Genomic DNA, 19354 nt, shown 5'->3' with positions numbered 1-19354 from the left:
AAAGAGAACCCAGACCATTCTTTATTTCTTCTCTTTATTCAAAATATTAGGCAGATGACATCAAAGGTGTAGTTAGCGATTCAGGAGGACGCTTGTTGTCAAAATCACTTTTTGCAAAATCAGTGAATATCTACTCGCGATCAACCCACCTGCCATCCGCTTCAAGGTACTGGTACTTGTGTGCAGTGAATGGAACAGGCCTGTTTACAGAGCCTAGGCTGTGTAGTGTATTAACAACAACACAATCAGCACACACCGAGTACAGTATAGTACAGGTAGCGAATCATGAGGAGATATTCACTTATTTAGACAACTATTTCCACAACAAGCATTCTCCAGAATCACTGACTCCACCTTTTTAATTGGATCATTTGGACTGTGCATTAGTATTTTGTTAGGATCGGTGCAGTGCTGCGTTTATAAGACAGAGTTTCCTGATAATGTTCCACTAGCAGCAGAGATAACGGGAGTGGCAGGAATTTTTTTTAAAAGTGACTGTTATACAAAATGCTTCTTTGTGCTTTTTCTCACGCGCTCGCCCACACAGAACAAGCTTTAGAGACATTCCCGTCGAAGTGTCTAACAGAATTGTCGCTTCATATCATGGTTCAACTGAAGGGAAGCGTCGGTCATCCAGGTACAGTCATCTTTTTCTGCCTCCGGAGCCGATCCCATCTCCTTACCTATATTACCCACATTCCTTTGCACCATCTCTTGGTCCTTCTCTGTTAGTATAGCTTCAATGGCCTCCCCACATACAGTATACACTTCTCTTCACTTACTGTCAATGAGGTGGGATCTGTCATCTATACCGCACCCCTTCAACTCCATGTATCCATTTCCTTTCATTCGTGTTTTATTATTGGACAGGCTTCAGTCTCTCGGCCTGCGCAGACTGTAATCTGTATACACTGGCTGCGTCCCAATACCAATACTTCCCTGCTATTTAGTATGGTAGAAAAAAGACTTAGAATGTCCCAATACTGGCAGCGTGCTTAAAAACACCTGTGTGCCCTCCTATAAATCCGGTCCGGATAATTAGTGTGGAAATCAGCATGCTTTTTTTTGGCGATACTACTGAATCACAATCCACTGCACACTGGAGGTGAGGTCACATGGGTGATGTCAGTCTTATTCTTTGGCTGCGTGCTTAGCTCAGATGGGACCATGATGACAGGGGGTTTGACCTGCAGACACTATCAGGTAGAACACAGATCCTCTCTCTGGAGGCAATGACTCAGCCCCTTCCACATGACTGAAGCCATGTTTGCAGGAAAAGGTCAGCCCAGATTAGAGCAGTCTGTTTGGGGGGAAAAAGCCATACTCTAGCAGGACTCTGGTGCACAGACTTAAAACTCCATGTTAACAATCATTTCTGCTTCAACGGCTGAAGATAAAGAGTTCTTTTTCTTTAGTGTTTCTTAGGCATGTCTCAGGGCTTCCACTTTGTGTTGACCCAGGCCAGGGCGTAGGTGCTGCTGGCGTTGAGGACGTTCTTGTGCAGGAAGAGGTGAGGTTTGGTGGGGTCACTGTGAACGTGGAAGAGGCTGAAGCTAGCCCTCTCCAGCTCTCTGAGGAGGCTGAACCAGTAACGCACCACCGAGGGATCGTCCCCGCCCACCTCAAAGCCCGCCCAGTGCAGGTGAACCTCCAGTAACAGCTGACCCACTGAGTCCACTACGCCCTCCAGCAGCAAGTTCTCCAAGATCTTCCACTCTGCACTCTCCATGTCCGCCTTCAGAACATCCACCTAGAACCGAGAAGAAAAAAAAATCAAATCACTTGATCAAATCAGTTAAAATCAGTTTCATATACTGTATATGGCTAAATATCACAAATAGCCATTTGCCTCAATTACATAATATGACACCCTCTGCCCTTAAAGGTGAAGTAAGCGGTTTATTTATGTTAATATAAGTGTAAAATCGCTCTTTATTCATACAGTGATCACTTACATGATGTGCGCGTTTCATAAAGCCGATCTCTCAGTCAGCTGCTTTGCATGTAATCGGCATATAAACGTATTGGAGTATCCCGAAATTTTTATCCAATGAGAAGAGAGAACGCTACAAACCGTCATCCGTGTCACTCATACATACTATATACACTCCATGGTCTCACTGCCGGTGCACGCCAGAGCAACAGATGGGTGAATGTGTATGCGCCTACAATGGCGGAGCAGGTAGAAATCCTTCCCAATGTCTGTTTTGATGGTTTTTATCATGTTTTATCACACTTATGGATCAGAGATGATGTTAGATAACTTGCTGCTTGAAGACCGCAGTGCATTAATGTGGTGACGTAGGGACGAGCGAGGGGACTGCTAACTGCAGTAACTGACAGGAAGTTAGCTAAAAGAACCATTCCGCTTACAGCACCTTTAAGAAACACCTTGGATGTTTTATTTCTTCCTCGGGTTATAAATGAGTTCTATTATAACTCTGGAAAGTGACAAAACTCTATTGAACTGAAAAAGATATTAAAAGATGAACAGGAGTAAGTGAAGCTTGGCCTTTGTTCTTGCTTTAGCGATCATGTGGATGATGGATAGAGAGAGAGCAGCAGCCTGACTGTGTGAGAGCAGTGAGGGAAATGCCTCCTAAGATGAATGTTAATGGCACCCTCAGGTCTAATTCATGCAAGGAGAAAGTCATCATGAATGCCCCAAAGTCTAATGCTCAAACCCTGGGGGATCTTTCTCAAGTCTACTGAATTGCTAAACATGTCCACTGTCTGTCTGACCTTTATGTGTCTTTGTGTGTTGTGCTTTTTTTTTTTAGGTTTAACAATGTCTCTGTTAGCATTTTCTCAGCTTGTACATCTATTTTAGTAGAGATAAGACCGGAGGAGAAATTTAGATTACAGGATTTATCAGAAAGAAGGCCCGGGGTATCGCGGTGTCAAGGATTATTACATTAAAGATAACACCAGATAATATGAGGACATTTTAATTGCAGGGAAACATAACTGAGGACATTATCCGGAGCCAAAGACAGCACAGATATTAAAGTGCCATGAGATTCCTGTCCAAATGGCACCTGTGAATTCTTTATATAATTCCCCAACACTCATTAATGTGACTTTAAGTCTTTGAAACTCAAGAGAGACACAGCATGTGGAGAACATGTCCAAATGTTGTCCTCCGTTGTCCTCTCCCCCAGGCCCTAAGACACGCAACACGTACAGATGTCGTCCTTAATTGGACAGGAAGCCGGTAATGGAAAAGGGTTGCCACATCATCAAGAAGTGATGTATTCCCTTTGGTCTCTGAGGACAGAGTGCCCGTGTACTGTGTTTGTATCCTGCTGTGTTTGTCAGGATGCAATGTTATTTAGAGCAGCTTCAGTTCCTCACTCCTCATTCTTCACACAAATTGCCCTTTCTGCCTGACCCAACGCTGCCAATATCAACTCTCTCTGCAGGGAAAAGCTGCAAGCCCTTAGCCCTGACCTGGCAAGATATACTGTCTGTCTGGTCTGAGCGAAGACCATATTATGTTGTTGGGACTCAGAAAGATGACTTTTACTACACTGCTGTGCTGCGTTAGCCATGCTAATGGTCCTTAACTATATGCTGGAAGGAAATGAGATATGATGACTGGTGGCTGGAGGAAAAAATAAGATGTTTTTTTTTTCAAATTTAAGGAAATTATAGAAATGTGTTTGAAATACATAGATAGCTTAGTTTAGCATACAGATTTGAATCAAGCAGCTAGTTTGTTGCCTTCTATCACCTGTAACAGTCAAATAAAACTTCATAACTTGGTTTTATTTAACGTCTACAAGCAGAGACTTTAGAAATTACTGCTCGAAGCCAAAAAAAAAGTGCACTGTCTTTAGCTACATACATACTGTATTCCCTTCACATTTGTAATAGTGGCATCTATACCCCCTAACTTACCTTTTTATAATCATAATGCACAGTTTAAACTCCCGGCATCCTCGGTATGCAATTATCTATTTAAAAGTCTAACTTCAACGGTTTTATGATAATTCTGTAAGAACTGTAATTAAACTCTGTAAACCGTCACAAACTACATTACACTCTCTACAATTAAAATATCAGATCAGCATCACGGTTGAGCCTGTGTAGACTATTTTATGTAGCAATTAATACAACATTTTCTGCAAAAAAATCTTTATACCCAAAGGTCAACTAATTCCTCTCCTCCAGTGACTCCCAGCATGTGGTCAAAATGCACATAGTAATTATTTCTGTAAAGCATCCCCAGGATTAGGCAGCACAGTGGGACACATTCTAATTTAGAGACGAGTTTCATTTAAATAAAAGTTGTCTCAGCCTATAAACAAACAAGTTTTGCTGATTTGAGAAAAACTATCTTTAAATAGTCAATAAGTTGACTGAGTTTTGCTTGTTAATTGGCCTGAGTGTGTATAATCGATGTCGGGGCAAATCCTTGCTATTAACACGACTTGTATTTACTGCCTGTGTCCTTTTGTTCCACACAGTTGGTCTTAGAGTAATCCAACAGTTTTGGCTTGTGACCCCAGAGTCAAACATCACTGCTTATCTGGCCTTTATTACTCTCTACGTTTTATTGCTTTTAATTAGAGAACCTGCCGTTTGACAGCAGATCGCAATTAAAGATATTTAACTACACATCTGAGAGCTGATTGTGTGCTATTGGAAGAACTTAAACAACTGCTGTGACATCAGGTCAGAGCCTCCCAATGGCAGCTATTGACAGAGAGGCAATATGAGCTGTCTTGATATTCACATAGCAGCATTGCGTCAAACACTTAATCTTTTCAGTTTGATTCCAATAAAACACAGTGCACTACAGTTTTAACAGTATTACAATTTGCATGTGAGGAAAGTTTGTTTATTCGGTAATGAGACTATACCTAAGAAAATGTTCACTTATCTGACACACCCAATGTAACATATTGCACCTTTAAACGCCAATTGATAAGCAACATCATAGTGACAAACAAAATGTAGAAATTTCTACATAGAAATCCAACGTTGGGTGGAAGCAACATGCATCCAGATGAATGCAGCATGTGTATTGTGCTTCTCTCCTACTGGGACTGTGCTGATACTGTTGTATTATCCAATTACCACCAGGATCAATGGTCCAATCTGCTAGGTTTCTTTCAAAAAAACAAACTTGACATTTGTCAGCAGAGCATAGGGAAATACTCATTTGTGTAGTTTTAACCCAACACAGATAAGACACGCTGCACAGATGCATATTTCGACCTTTCCAAGCGTCTCTGTTTCTCCTCTGTTGCTCCCTGTCACTGTGACTGGGCAAGAATTCTTCTACTGCTGCTGCTTACTCCTCAGGCACACTGTGTACTCACATTAAAAGATCATTACAAAAAATGAGTGTGTGGCCCTGAATTTAAAACAGGTGGGTTCTGTCGTCTATGAAATACTACAAAAGTGTGCAAAAGCCACCCACGCCGACCAACGTTTATATCTTATCTCACGTCACGAACATAATATCCATCCAAGTTCCTTTTATGAGTCAGATTGCTTTGCTTTCGACCCCAGAAATGACTCATAAACTCAACTTAAAGGCAACGAACTCTTGATCAAGTAGGAAATCACTGAATTGGCTGTTATTTAGCTGCAGAATGGGACAGCCGGAAAAAATCATTTCTTAAGTTTAGCTACTTTGACTGGATATAACCTTAACACCCTGCTAGCAGCCCCTTAGTAGATGCAATATACTCCATAGAATCAAAGTGCTAGACTGAACTAACAAAACAAAGACAGCTTTCCTTTTTCTAGAGGCTTCACAGTCATGGAGTGAAAACATTGACCCTGCGTTCCAAATCTCATACTCTTTCTTTTTTCTATTCTACCTACTACGTCACTTCTGGGGCGCACTGGATTTTGGGTCAGAAATCACCCAAATAGCAGGCTGTTTTCGACACTATTTTAAAGCATGCTAAATCTGACCACACGATTTTGAACTTCTTAAATATTTTTTCCTACCATACTAAATAGCAGAAAGTATGGGCATTGGAACGCACGGATAGAGTTAGACCCAGGAGAAGCAGCTGACAAAGGATGTTGACAAGGATGTAAATAAAAAGGCTTTATCGTCATGGGAGCAGTGATTTGTTTAGCAGACTTCATTGAATCTCAGAGAAGGAGATATCTTGCATAACACTGTTGACACTTTGGCCTGAGGATGGTGTCAAAGGAAACTCATGGAACCCCAATACAGAAATAGTGTAGTTCATCTGGGGAGCATGCATGTTTTGCGTCTCATTGCGTCCAATTAGATTGTGGTTAAAAAAAAAGTGAAAAAAGTTCACAGATCACCAAACACATTTGGATCCAACCTCTGGAGAAAATAAATATCTAAGATCAATTTAAAGCCCCTATGTGTACATGTTGGAAACGTCTGACTTTGAACAACCAAGGAAGACAGAAAGGCAAACTGATGTTCCCAAAAACATAACACAAACTACATTCATTCTCACTCTAAGTTACTCATTTTTAACAAACCATTTCTATCAGAATATTCGGCTTTTATGATCACATAAAAGGGCGCTCTAATGGAATCCAGCCATGAATGTAGCAGGTTATGAAAACTCATGTCTTTAATTTATAGGTATCGTAACTACGCCAGACTGTCATCCAGCTGTCATTTCATTACCAATGAAAGAGAAACATGGCTCCTTTGACCTTGATTTACCATTCAGTCAATTCCTTTAGCGGACATGTCCACTGGATATCTAACCATGGTTATTAGTATGCATGCTATCATGAATGGGCTGTGTGTGTGTGTGTGTGTGTGTGTGTGTGTGTGTGTGTGTGTGTGTGTGTGTGTGTGTGTGTGTGTGTGTGTGTGTGTGTGTGTGTGATTAATCTCATATGCAGATTCCTATCTGATGAGTTGGAACACCATCCCTGGGGGGATTTCAAGAGGTAACATTCAGCATGATAATGTTTAAAAGAGGAAAACAAAATGATATATGAGAGTTTATCGACCAGGAGACGTGAGGAATGAATGATTAGCTGTAATATGTTAGGGTTCACAGGAAGGGGCCTGTGTGTGCGTGCTTGTAGCGTATCCGTGACTCCTCTAGCAGCTGATACAGAAAAACCAATAAAGGTGGAGTCAGTGATTCTTGAAAACGCTTGTTGTTAAAATCCCTTTTTGCCAAAATCAGCGAAAATCTCCTCACGATCTGCTACCTGTCCTTACTGTGTTTGAGTTGGAGGAGTTAATACACAGCCTAGGCTCTGTAAACAGGCATGTAAATAAAGGGGCCCCATCTTAGCTATCAACCTGCCCGTTTACAGAGTCTAGGTTGTGTATCAACATTGGATTTTTTTCAGAGCTCACACCGTACTTAAAGGCCTACTTCACCGGTTTGAATATGAAGGTGTATTGAATTCTGAGATCCTATGTAGTATAAATGTGCAAAAAAAATTAAATTGGTTCATCCTAGCCTGAGAAAAGGCAGAAAGAGTGTTTTTTTAACCCTATATTAATCTTACTGTGACATCACAGTAAGATAAATATAGGGTTAAAAAAAAAACCTTACTTTGTAAATAATACTGTGATTTCTCCTACTGTGACATCACAGTAATATTTACAAAGTAATTTTTTTTTAACCCAATATTTATCTTACTGTGATGTCACAGTAAGATAAATATAGGGTTAAAAAAAACACTCTTTCTGCCTTTTCTCAGGCTAGGATGAACCGATTTTTTATTTTTTTTGCACATTTATAACTACATAGGATCTCAGAATTCAATACACCTTCATATTCCCACCGGTGAAGTAGGCCTTTAAAAGTAGCAGACCGTGAGGAGATATTCACTGATTTTGACAAAGAGTGAATTTGACAACACACCTTCTCCAAAATTGCTGACTCCACTTTAACAAATGCATATTATAACCAGACACCATGTTGAACACAATGCTACTACTAACTCATGCTCTTGCTCTCTTACCTGTCTGTGTCCAAAGTCGCTGAGGATGGTGGCCAGTTTCTTGGTGTTGGCGTGCTGCCTCTGGGCCACTATGGCTGGGTTGGGATCCCTCCAGTCCACAGAGAGCCTGTGGAGCCACATGTGAGCCTGCTGCTGGTGAGGCTGCTTCAGGCTGGGGTCAAAGCAGTGCACCTCACAGCCTGCACTAGCCAAGGAGCGCTCCAGAGATCGGTCATCCACACCCAACCTGCACATGCCCCCCCCCCCACACACACACAGCACCAGATAGACAGATCAGGTGTAAGTATTTCAAAGATAAGGCAAGGCAAAATTGACTTCAATAATTCCTCGCTACAAGCCATAAAGTATGTTTGTGGTATTGAGTAGAGTGTGTACTGAAAGCTGTCATTGAATGTCTGTCTGTCCAGTAAACGATTCTTGACAAGATAATCCAAAGGCAAAAAAAGGGGGGAGAACCCATGATTTTTTTGCCAGGAGTTTCTTGTCGTCTCTTTAGTTTCTTTTTTTCTTCTTCTCCTTGTCTAGGTAGACAGATACATTTGCCTGCACCCATCTCTCGTTCATGCCTTTTCCTCACTTAAACTGCTATTCTCTCTTTTATCCCACGCCCCACTTCTTCTAATGCTTCTATTTTATCCTATTCTGTCTGTCTCTGTCTGTCTGTCTCCACACTCCCCCGTGCAGGGCTGGACTGGGACAAAAAATCGGACCTGGCATTTTTGGCCATGGCAGCCCACCGTTTATACGATATGCGGAGGAAGGGGTGTTGCACCAAATTCTGGGCCCCTATACAGAAAGTCTAATGACTCTTAATAAACATGCACACACACAGTGTTTCTCACAGGAATTTGGGAGACTGTGTCGTGGACCCTGGACCTTCTAGGGGGGTCCGGGGGAATGCTCCCCCGGAAGATTTTTTTTAAAATGTTAAAGTAAAATTCATCAATCTGGTGCACTTTGAGGAGAAAACAAAGGCTAAATCAACTGTTTCCTATGTAAGCTATTTAGTACTATTTTCTGGAATGATTCAAAGACACAGAATGACCAAAAAGCAGAAAGAAGAAAGTTTAAAAAGTCCAGTCAGCTTCGGGAATTTTTTCCCTTCGTTTGTATTTTTTAATGGCCCAATATAGGCCCCTGATCTTCATAGCCCCTAAATAAAAAATGTCGGGGCCTTCAAAGATCAGGGGCCAATATTGAGCCAGTAAAATTAATATAAATCAAAAAAATTATGTATTTTTTCTTGGGTGCAGCCCCCCTCTGCCTTGGGCCCCCCCAAGCCTGTCCGCAGTCCGACGGCCCTGAACGTAAAACTGACCATCGTCAGATGCTCATAATTACTGAGTACAAGTTGAATGCGTGATAATACAACTCAATGCAGCCTCTGAATGGGCGGCCCTCTGCTGTGTGTGTGATTGGGCCAGGCCTAGCCTAGAACCAATCATAATGAGTAATGGCCTGGTAACTTTCAGGTGAAGTTGACAGCCTGCACGCACATTTATATGTCCATGGCACTCCCGAGAGGGGGTCCAAAAAAAAAAAAAAAAAAAGATTTTTTTTTTTTTTTTTTTTTTTTTAACCTCACCGGCCCAAAAGGCTGCCGGCCCCTCGGGCATTTGCCCGGTATGCCAGATGGCCAGTCCAGCCCTGCCCCCGTGTCTAGTTTGGTGCTTCTTGTGCTGTACTCTATAATTGCGGCTGAGGGAGTACATGTCACAGTACGCTGCTTTTCACAGATGAGGAAGCGGGTCCCCGAAAGGCATTTCACTAGCAGGGAGATTGAGATGCAACGTGATGTCTCCCTTATTTATTTATTTTAATTTTATTTTTTTTACAGCACTACAGATTTCAAGTAGGCCTATGTCTCTGGTGCTGTGTTTTGGGATGATACTGTTTAGGGGGGGCAGTACCTTTGCCGACACACTATTTTATCTTGTTTTTTTCTGTTACCATGGAGTCATCAAAATATGTCTGTATTTCCAACTCCATGCTACCTCTGTCTTGATTTTTCTACTGCCCTGATTGTTCCCAGTATTATCATACCGTATGTATGATGAATGAGTGATGAAGTGCGGGCCTTTTTTTCTAATTCCCATGCTGTGCTTTAGCCTATATAAGGGCTCTAAATTTGGAGAATTGCCACATCTCCAAGAAAGTGTGCGCGCATATTCAAGATAAGGCTGAATGATAGTTAAGCTAGAGATGACGTACATAACAAAATAAAAGGCTGATAGAATTTGATAGGCTTTCGTCTGCTACCAAGTTCGCCTGGGTGAAAAGTTGAGTGAATCCAGTCTGCAACTTCCATGATATATTTTCCTGTTGAGACATGTTTGACTGGTCATACTTAAAACATGGCTCTGTTCCAGTCCGTACCAGATACCTCATTCATTTTATATAATTTCACTGGTGCTTTTCTTACTATGGCAAATCAAAATGTCATTTTCAAGTCATCCCAAGACATGTGTCATCAATCACTGAGACAGAAAGTGGACGTTTAAGATGTCACTGTCACTGGGTGTATTAACTGTTAGCCTACTGCTGTTTCTATCATCAATAAAGAAGAGGAATAACGTTGGCAGAAAGCCTGGATGGATGTAACAAACGAGGATGGAGTATACGTGAGGGTTAGCCTACAGAAGAAGGCTAACATTAGCATTAGGTAAGAGTTTTGTCTCGATTTTGAAAATTACTCAATAATTTTTAACACAAACAGCTCGTATAGACAAGAGTCGTGGCTTTAAAGAAAGTAACGTGTATTTGTGAAAGGCATGTCTTATTAAGTTTTTATTAAGTTGATTTGCAGAATACAGGTGTCATTCAATACAAAGTGAATGGAGCACTGTGTGTTGTTTTCCCCCACGATGGGCGTGGCCCCCGATTATGACGCGTTCTGCACTGTCTTTATAGCCCTGAGACTGAGGTGAATTTTTTTTTAAAGTCTAACAATGGATGATTCATCCTGTCATAAAATATCTGATCACAGTTAGATCCTGCAACTGAGTAGAACAAAATGATGTGATCAAAAAGAACTAAAGATTGATATCAGAATGAGGAAGATGGAGAGATGAGTTTAAGTGGAAGAGGTGAAAGATCCCTTTAAACCTGCAGTGTGTAGAATTTTGGGTTTTATTTCCTATCAGATTATGTAGAAAGTAATTATAATATCCATAAGTACATTTAATTTAGTGCATAATAGCTGAACATTTTTTTTTTTCCCCCTTAGAAAGGGTCTCATATATGTCCATATTTCTGCATATTTTGGACCAAGGCCTAGTGCCGCCATCTTGAAAGTGTCATAGTTGGAATGTCATCAGGTGCATTGTTTAAAATTTAGAATTATTCTTGTCCTTGAAGGCCACTGTAGCTTCTGTTATTATTCGAAAGGGTTGGGGTTACCCACGGAGTGTTACATTCGAGAACTTTGTAGAACTTTCTTGATGATGTCATATTACACACTGCACCTTTAAGTGGAAAAACATCCATCTCCCCCTGTGCTCTTCCTGCCCAGGCACAACCGTCCACGGATGGTTACACAGCATGCAAATGAGACGTATCAGCAGTACACACACGCAGAGTAAACACAAAAAAAATATGCAGGGGAAGAGTACACACACAAGTGCACATCCTCTGCAATGCACTGAATACAACATTGTACCACACACACACACACACACACACACACACACACACACACACACACACACACACACACACACACACACACACACACACACACACACACACACACACACACACACACACACACACACACACACACACACACACACACTTAATAGTATTGGACACTTCTATTAAAGCCAGTGTTGTGTGCAGCCGTGGACTGTAGCTGAGGGGTTTTGCGAGACTCAGCAGAGGTCTCCTGAGAGCAGGATACTCAGCATACCTGGCATAGATTCAAGAGTATGACCGTGAAGTGTGTGTGTGTGTGTGTGTGTGTGTGTGTTTGTGTGTGTGTTCAGTTAATCTAGGTCAGATAGGGGACGCAGGAAGAGGGAAGCGCTCACCAAGTATCCAGAAAACGAACCACTTCGGACAGTTTGACTTGTTTAGCTGTTATTCTGGGCTCTTATAGGACTTGGTTACTTGTGAAGTTTCTGTTTTTATAGCATTTTTCTCTTGTAGGTCATTGTAGCATTAGCCTGAGTTGAGTTGAGGGGCGACTTGAGGGTAATTTGAATTCTTTCCAGAGGTCTTGAAGGGATAGCTTAGATAGAAGGGGGAGGAATAAATGATAATGCAGCTTTACATGAACGATCGTAGCTGTGAGGCAAATTTTTCCCAAGCTGATATTCAGGTCAAATGTGATATAGTCCAGCAGATAGTGACACAAATCGTGCACTTTACGATTAAAGCATGAAACTTTGCATGTAGCTAGAATATTGCAATAATAATCATTTTAGCTATAGTGCCAATCTGGATTCAACCCCTATGGTCCGTGGCGGCCCTTTTCCAAAATTGTAATTTTTTTTGTTGCATAAATCAGCAGGAGAAGGCATAATTAACTCTAACTTTCGGTGCATGCAGGACATGTAGCTTGTGACTGCATGAGTGACCGGAGGATGTAGGATATGTTTTCCTCCAATTTCTCCGTTTGACCTGCTATGACCCCATCTTTTCCCTCAACCCCCCCTGCCCTCCCGCATTAGTATCAGTGCCCTGCCTGCCTCCATGCCAGCACACCTGTGTCGTCTTTCAACAGTCAAATTAAAAAGCTCCCTTCTCTCCTTTCCTGCTTAAAAAAAATCCCCTTCAGCACAGCGAAGGCCGATTAGGGTGACAACTGAGCCAGTGATTGACTTTTCGATCCAAAGAGGGTCAAATACTTCGGTGGCCTCGCTCACAACATTCAAGATTATACTAACTTGGCACTCAGGAGGAGGAAGCAGAGGTGGAGTGGATGGAGGAGTATACGTTCTAGATGGACGTTGGAGGTACAGTTTAAAGGTGGAGTCAACTATTCTGTAGAATGCTTGTGAATAATTAGTGAATATCGCCTGATGTTACGCTACCTGAATGTAGGCCTACTGTATATGCACTGAAAAATAAATCAGGTGTAATTCACAGCCAAGGCTCTGTAAACTGGTATGTAAACAAAGTGTATGTAAAAAGAGGGGGCCGAACGTAGCTAGCAACATGCCCGTTTACAGGCTGAGTATTAACAATGGATATTTTTTCAACGCTCACACAGTAGGCTACAGATAGGTAGCAGATCGTGAGGAGATATTCACTGATTTTGACAAGCGTTCTCTCACAGAATCGCTGATTCCACCTTTAAGGTGTGATTATCTTTTTACTCTTACCACGGTGTTACTGCACTCAGGCTAAGTGACCAATCATTCATTGAAATGGGAAGACCATAAAAGGACAAGGCTAACAGCTGGAAGTAGAGACTGAGAATATACCTTCTCTATTGTGTTGAAAATAGCCACAATTCTTTGATGAAAGAAAAAGCTGAACATGTCCTTTTGGGAAGAGAAAAAAAAATCTATATTGTCACGGTGGGGAAGCGACAGAAGTGTCCATTATGACTCGATGTATCTCAGCCTGTCACTGAAGCAGGTGCTCTGAATGTCCTATCTGACTGCAGATAACTCACCAACTGTCTGAAAAATGCTTGTTGGGAACAATTGCGACCCTCCACTGATGCTGTAGATGACAGCCTGGCTAGAAAACTTGTGGGCTGACTGCAGATTTTTTTTTTGTATTATGTGATTTGAATTGAAAAGTATAAAGGCTATTGTTTGACGCATGGCAGAAAGGGTAAAAATGTTAGTGAGGGAATGGATATATTTAGTGTATCATGTATGTGAGTGTTTGTCTATGTATACACACCCAAAAGAGTAGACCCTGCAGTGCTTGCTCTGTATTCTGTGAGTCAGACTGTACCGGGGGTCCAGACAGGCAGCCCAGGCTCCCTCTGTGCCCTCCGCCAATGATGCACACGACACCTGGACACAGAAAAAACACATATGCACATATAACAGCCACTTTCTGATATTGAGGTCCAGTGCTTCTTGTCAGGGTTATTATGATGTCTTCCCTGGTTCAAAGTGAGGATTCCTGTATTGTGAATGTGATATACAATCTGAACGAAGTAACTGCTTTTGTCCAAAGGGGGTGCAAGAATTAACACAAACAGAAAGTTCCTCGGAGCACTTTTTAATACTTAAATTTCCAAACACCCCCGTTTACTCCTACCCACCACTATTGCTACTGTCTTTCAATCTAATGCTAGCTGATTTATTGCCTAATGTAGTGAAGCAAATACACAGTAGATCTGTATCTTGGAATTAGCGTGAAATTCATATACAGTGTACACATACAATATATAAGATTGATTGTTTTGTGAAAATTAATAGCATGTTATGGTAATACTTTTTAAGGATATACAGGATTTTGCCAATTTTTCACATGGGTTAAAGGACACTGGTTATATTTTGTCCAGAGCAGTTGACATTCAATATATATACAGTGGAAGGTCAAGGCCAAACATGGTATGAGTTATTTGCTATATGTACTGTATACAATGGTTTGTATACTGCAGTACTGGATACTGCATTTTAAATTTTATGACAGCAAAAACTATTTTTAAGCTTCAGACTCATTTTGCTGGTTGGTATAAGTGTGCTTTAGGTATCAAATGGGTGGGTTTTAGTCACAGAAGGCAATAGATGATGTGCCAGGGAGATTAAACAATTACACTGCAGCTGCTAGGCTTACACTTTACACACTGAACTCTTCTGATGTGATGAACTCCCTTTTTCAAAAAAAAAAAAAAGAAAACGTAACAAGAAAACGCTATAAATCGTGCAAACTGCTGCTGTATTATTTGCCCCTTGGCTGGTGTGTGTGTTTGGGCCTCAGTGTTGAACTATGATTCATCTTATTGCACAGTTGGGGCTGACGCATCAGCAGCACAGCCATGCCTTACAACAGCACAGTGAGAAAATTTGTGGAATGAATTATTTTTTTATGATTTTTATTTCAAAATGGATGCAGCGATTGAAGTTTGTCAGGTTTTTATCATGGGTAGACCATTTGAGAATAGTAGTGGTAAATGAGAAAGTGTCTACAATGTGTGAATGACCTTTCATCCTAGCATTTAAAAATTAAATAAACATACCTTTTTAATACTGTACAATAACCAAGTCGCTCTGGATTTTTCAGTAATTCTCAGTAATTCTCCCCTTTGTGCTCAACATAGCTCCAGAACCTGCATTATGTGTTTATGTGAATATCCCTAGTTGATATAAAGCATGCATGTGGCTGCATAAACTGTGTACATACATGCAGTGAACACGTGTATACATGTCGGTTGTGTGTCATACATCTGCCCTTTACACTCGTGACTAAGCATCAGAGCAGGAGCTGCTGCTCAAATATTTGCTGTTTGGTTTCTCTAAGCTCCGTCTGCTGCAGAGATTTGCAGAGGAGGGAAGAATACTGGCTCAGACATGATGAGATGAAACATAAATCTGTGGCTCCTCTGTACGCTGTTCAAGGGTAAATACAGCATGCGCGTATGTGTGTGTGTGTGTGTGTGTGTGTGTGTGTGTGTGTGTGTGTGTGTGTGTGTGTGTGTGTGTGTGTGTGTGTGTGTGTGTGTGTGCGTGTGCATTGTCCACTGTGAAGAAAAGCAACACAGAATAGAGAAATGAAGTGCTTTCCAAAGGTATTCTGTTGTCAGGGAACGCTAAGCGCTGTATCCCAGGTTCTTTATAAATCACATCTATAGTTTGATTAAGATTGGCAATAGAATTTCAACATCATACTGTACATGTTTCCAACTCCAGATTAACATGTATGAAGTTTTACCGCTTCAAAAGAACCCCATCCATCCATTCATCAATCCATCGGTAAATCCATCCATCCATCCATCTATCCTGGCTGGCAGTTGTGCTGGCATTAGGCTAAGTGAAGTTATCCATACGTCCCTCTTCCCCAGCAAAACATTCACCTCTCCAGCATGTTGTGGGTATAACCTGGTTCTCATAGCAGTTGCCCGGGCGCGGAAAACCTCCAAATGGTGTCCAGAAGGCATTTATTAATCAGGGGGCCAAACCACTGAATAAGGCTCCATTGGAGGCTAAGGAGCAATAACTCTTCTCCAAACTCCCTCTGAATGCTTGAGCTCCTTACAAGATGTTTGTCATGACCTATACATGACTAGCAGAAGTCCAAAAACAAAGCACCTGTCAGGTTCAGATCAGGCAGGTCATTGTTCCCAACCAGCCCTCCTCTGTGTTTCTCCATCGTTGCCCATGTTGAACTCCCACAGCAGAATAATAGTCTCCTTTCCATGACATACATCGCATAGAGGTGACCCTCTCTTGTTCTCTGGGGACTCTTACACAGCTGCGATCAGCCAGGGGGGGCCTGTTAGTATCCCCCCTTACCTGTCTGTGATATGGTTCCAGACCTACTATGTGTAGAGGTGAGCCTAACAATATATGGTTAGTTAGGGTTCAGTGTCTCTTTGCCCAGAGACACTTCGACATGTGGTGGGCAGACGGGGGATCGAACCACTGACCCTGCAACCCAGTGGACAAGCGCTTTACCCCCTTTGCCCCAGCCGCCCTGGCCCTTAAACTAATCTGCGATGCCAGGGGATGTCAGCATGTCTCTGCCTTTGCCCACTGACGGGCTGACAATAAACACAGACCCAATGCTTATTAAACCTGCAGGTAGTGGTGGGTCCAGCATGTGGCAACTCTATGTAATGTAGCCCCATAGGATGAGGTGAGCTCCCCCAAAATGGCCTTGCTCCAGTAGATTACAGGTGAGGTGCTGCAGCTCCTTCTTGGTTTAATTATCAATTAAGTGAATTGCTCTTGTTCTGGCCCCTATCCCTGGAACCAACAGTGATTGCCTTGGGAGACCCATGCAAGGAGTAATTGTCCTTTACAGCACAGTGCCAGGGTCAACAACTCCCACACCTCTCCACCACAATCAAACAGCTTTTGCTCAACCCTCTCCTTCTAATCAGACCTTTCACTGACAGGCCTATAGGAAGGATAGGACCATTTGAGTCAAGTGCAAGTGTACCCTGTAAAAAGGTAGGAGTATAAGTCACCCATTGTATCTTTATTGCAAAAAGCACACACATTGTATTACAACGTGGGTGGCAAAGGCGCCATCTATTCGAATTGGTTTTGAAATCCACGCTCTGTCGTGCCAGGCATTGTTAATGTGTTCCAGCTGGAAGCATTCAGCACAGCACACAGTGTGCAATGAAATGAAAAATCACTCATGATTATTTTGCCACTTCACATCTGCAGGGCCATCAGCGGCGTTGAAACCGCTTACTGCCCAACACAGTTAGACTGCACACACACAGAGATGTTATAATGGACCTGAACAATGTTTTTTCATTGAGCATACATTATAATAGAGTACTTATGATCGTAGGGTTAATCAGAAGATATTATACAACAGTAAAAAAAAATTAAATGTATAGAAACACGCCTCTGTGCTTGTACCACTGACTGCTATTGATCGGACAGATGTGTCACAGGCCATCTCTCTGAGTAACAGCTCCACCAGGCACTGTCATTCAGCATTACAGCCTTCGGATGCTGTTGCTGCTCCAACTCTCGCCACCCCCGCTTGTCACTGTGTATGACAAACTGTTCCCTTCAATAGCTTCACACAAACACACACACACACACACACACACACACACACACACACACACACACAAACCATGCACTTGCACACTCATAAGATTTCCCTTTCTCTGTTCTTTTCGTTGTTTCTTCCTTTTACCCGCAGAAACAGACACAAGTTGCTGCACACACACGTCGTGTATACACAGAAACACACACCACACGCACGCACGCACACACACACACACACACACACACACACACACACACACACACATACAATTATGAGCTGAATGTCTGCTTTGTGAAAGATATGGAATGAGTGCTAAGTCATTTGGAGTGCGGTGCTCTGTGTTCTCACTGCTAGGCCTATATTGTGTGAGGGGAAAAAAAAGATAAGTTGCTGATTTATCCTGGAGCCAATTTCACAACAATAGAATTGCAGCACATGTAATCAAAATAAATAAATAAATAAAGAAGTCCTTGTTTTTGGACAGTGAAAATGAAAGCGTGTCTTAGCATAACCTTCACAATAGGGACACGGCTATAGCAGAATTCCATGCTTCTCTCCAACCTCCCAGTAAATCTTATATTATGATGCTGAACATCTTACCTAATCGATTAGTAGTAATTTAAAGACCGACATAACCCAGCAAACAAACCGCAAGGTCTTATTGATTAAGTGTGAAAAGATGGACTGGGAGGCTCCATCTGTATGTTAATCGATAGAGTAATGAATTATGTGTGTGTGCTGTCCTGTAAGATAAAACGCTCTCCGCTTGAACTGAATGTAAAAGAGGTGTAAGTGTGGCCAGCAAGTTATGGGCTCTATATCACAAAGACCTGTCAAAAATAATGCACTTACTGGCCTTTTGGCAACTATTTACTGCTCCAATTACCTTGGTTTAACACTACAGTCTTAACACTAAATGTGTGTTGGTTTAGTTAAAGGAGAAGTAAGTAATATTTTTTTGTTAATATAGGTGTTAAATATCTCTATATTCATACAGCAACCACTTAAACAGTATGTACAGTTCATAACACCGGTCTCCCAGTCATTCAGCTTTGCAGTAGGGGAGAACGGGGTAAGTAGAAACACTTTTTACTCTAGTGAGAATTGCTCATCACCAAAACATCTGTCAATAGCCATTCCTACATTAAATTGAAGCTTAAGGTGTTGGCTAGAAATGTGTGTCTCTCTTTTTTTCCAACTTATTGTAATGAAGAAGTAATTTACCATCAAAGACACTCTGACACATTGTGACAACCAACCCCATCAAGGGGTCGGTTGTCACACACTATGGGGTTGTTTGTCACAATGTTATCTTAATGGGAAAAATCTTAAAAAGAAGGCAAAGAGGCAGAACCAAATTTGAATGTTTAATTGCATTGTCAAGTTGACAAATAGGCCTACATAACGTTCTGTAGCCTTGGCAGCTGGTCTAGTTTGGGATGCACTGGGTTGTTTTGATTTTGTTGCCCTTTTTTCTTTTGCTTGCTAGCTGCCTTTTCCTGCTCTATTCTTTCCTTCTCTGGGGTGTCAGTGAGGATACAGCTTGACAATTTCTTTCGTTATTGGGTTCCTTTTCTGGCTGCAGCCTTGAGATAACATGTGACAACCAACCCCCCAAAAAATTTGACGACCAACCCCAACTTGAATTTCTTGCTAGCATCAAGGCCAACAACCATCTGACAACTACCACAATCTAAACTATAGTTTACCCTTCACACTTTCTGAGGGTAACAAGTGTTTTGTTATAAACCCATTGTGTAAAAGCCTA

General features: G+C 41.7%; 1 protein-coding gene across 1 annotated transcript in view; it reads right to left on the bottom strand.

Moving 5' to 3' along the window:
* Nucleotides 1–54: 54 nt before the first annotated feature.
* Nucleotides 55–19354, bottom strand: part of mettl24 (methyltransferase like 24) — a 41904-nt gene continuing 22604 nt past the window's right edge. The window contains exons 3-5 of the mRNA XM_080047702.1: nt 13801–13916; nt 7945–8170; nt 55–1750 (exon numbers count right to left, since the gene is read on the bottom strand). Coding sequence (XP_079903828.1) covers nt 1433–1750; nt 7945–8170; nt 13801–13916 — 660 coding nt within the window. The 3' untranslated portion in view covers nt 55–1432. The remainder of the gene's footprint in view (nt 1751–7944; nt 8171–13800; nt 13917–19354) is intronic.

The sequence above is a fragment of the Ammodytes marinus genome, assembly GCF_949987685.1.
Source record: "Ammodytes marinus genome assembly, chromosome: 19".
Taxonomy (NCBI): domain Eukaryota; kingdom Metazoa; phylum Chordata; class Actinopteri; order Uranoscopiformes; family Ammodytidae; genus Ammodytes; species Ammodytes marinus.
Note: the sequence above shows the minus strand (reverse complement) of the source record. Positions and strands in the feature narration are given on the sequence as shown.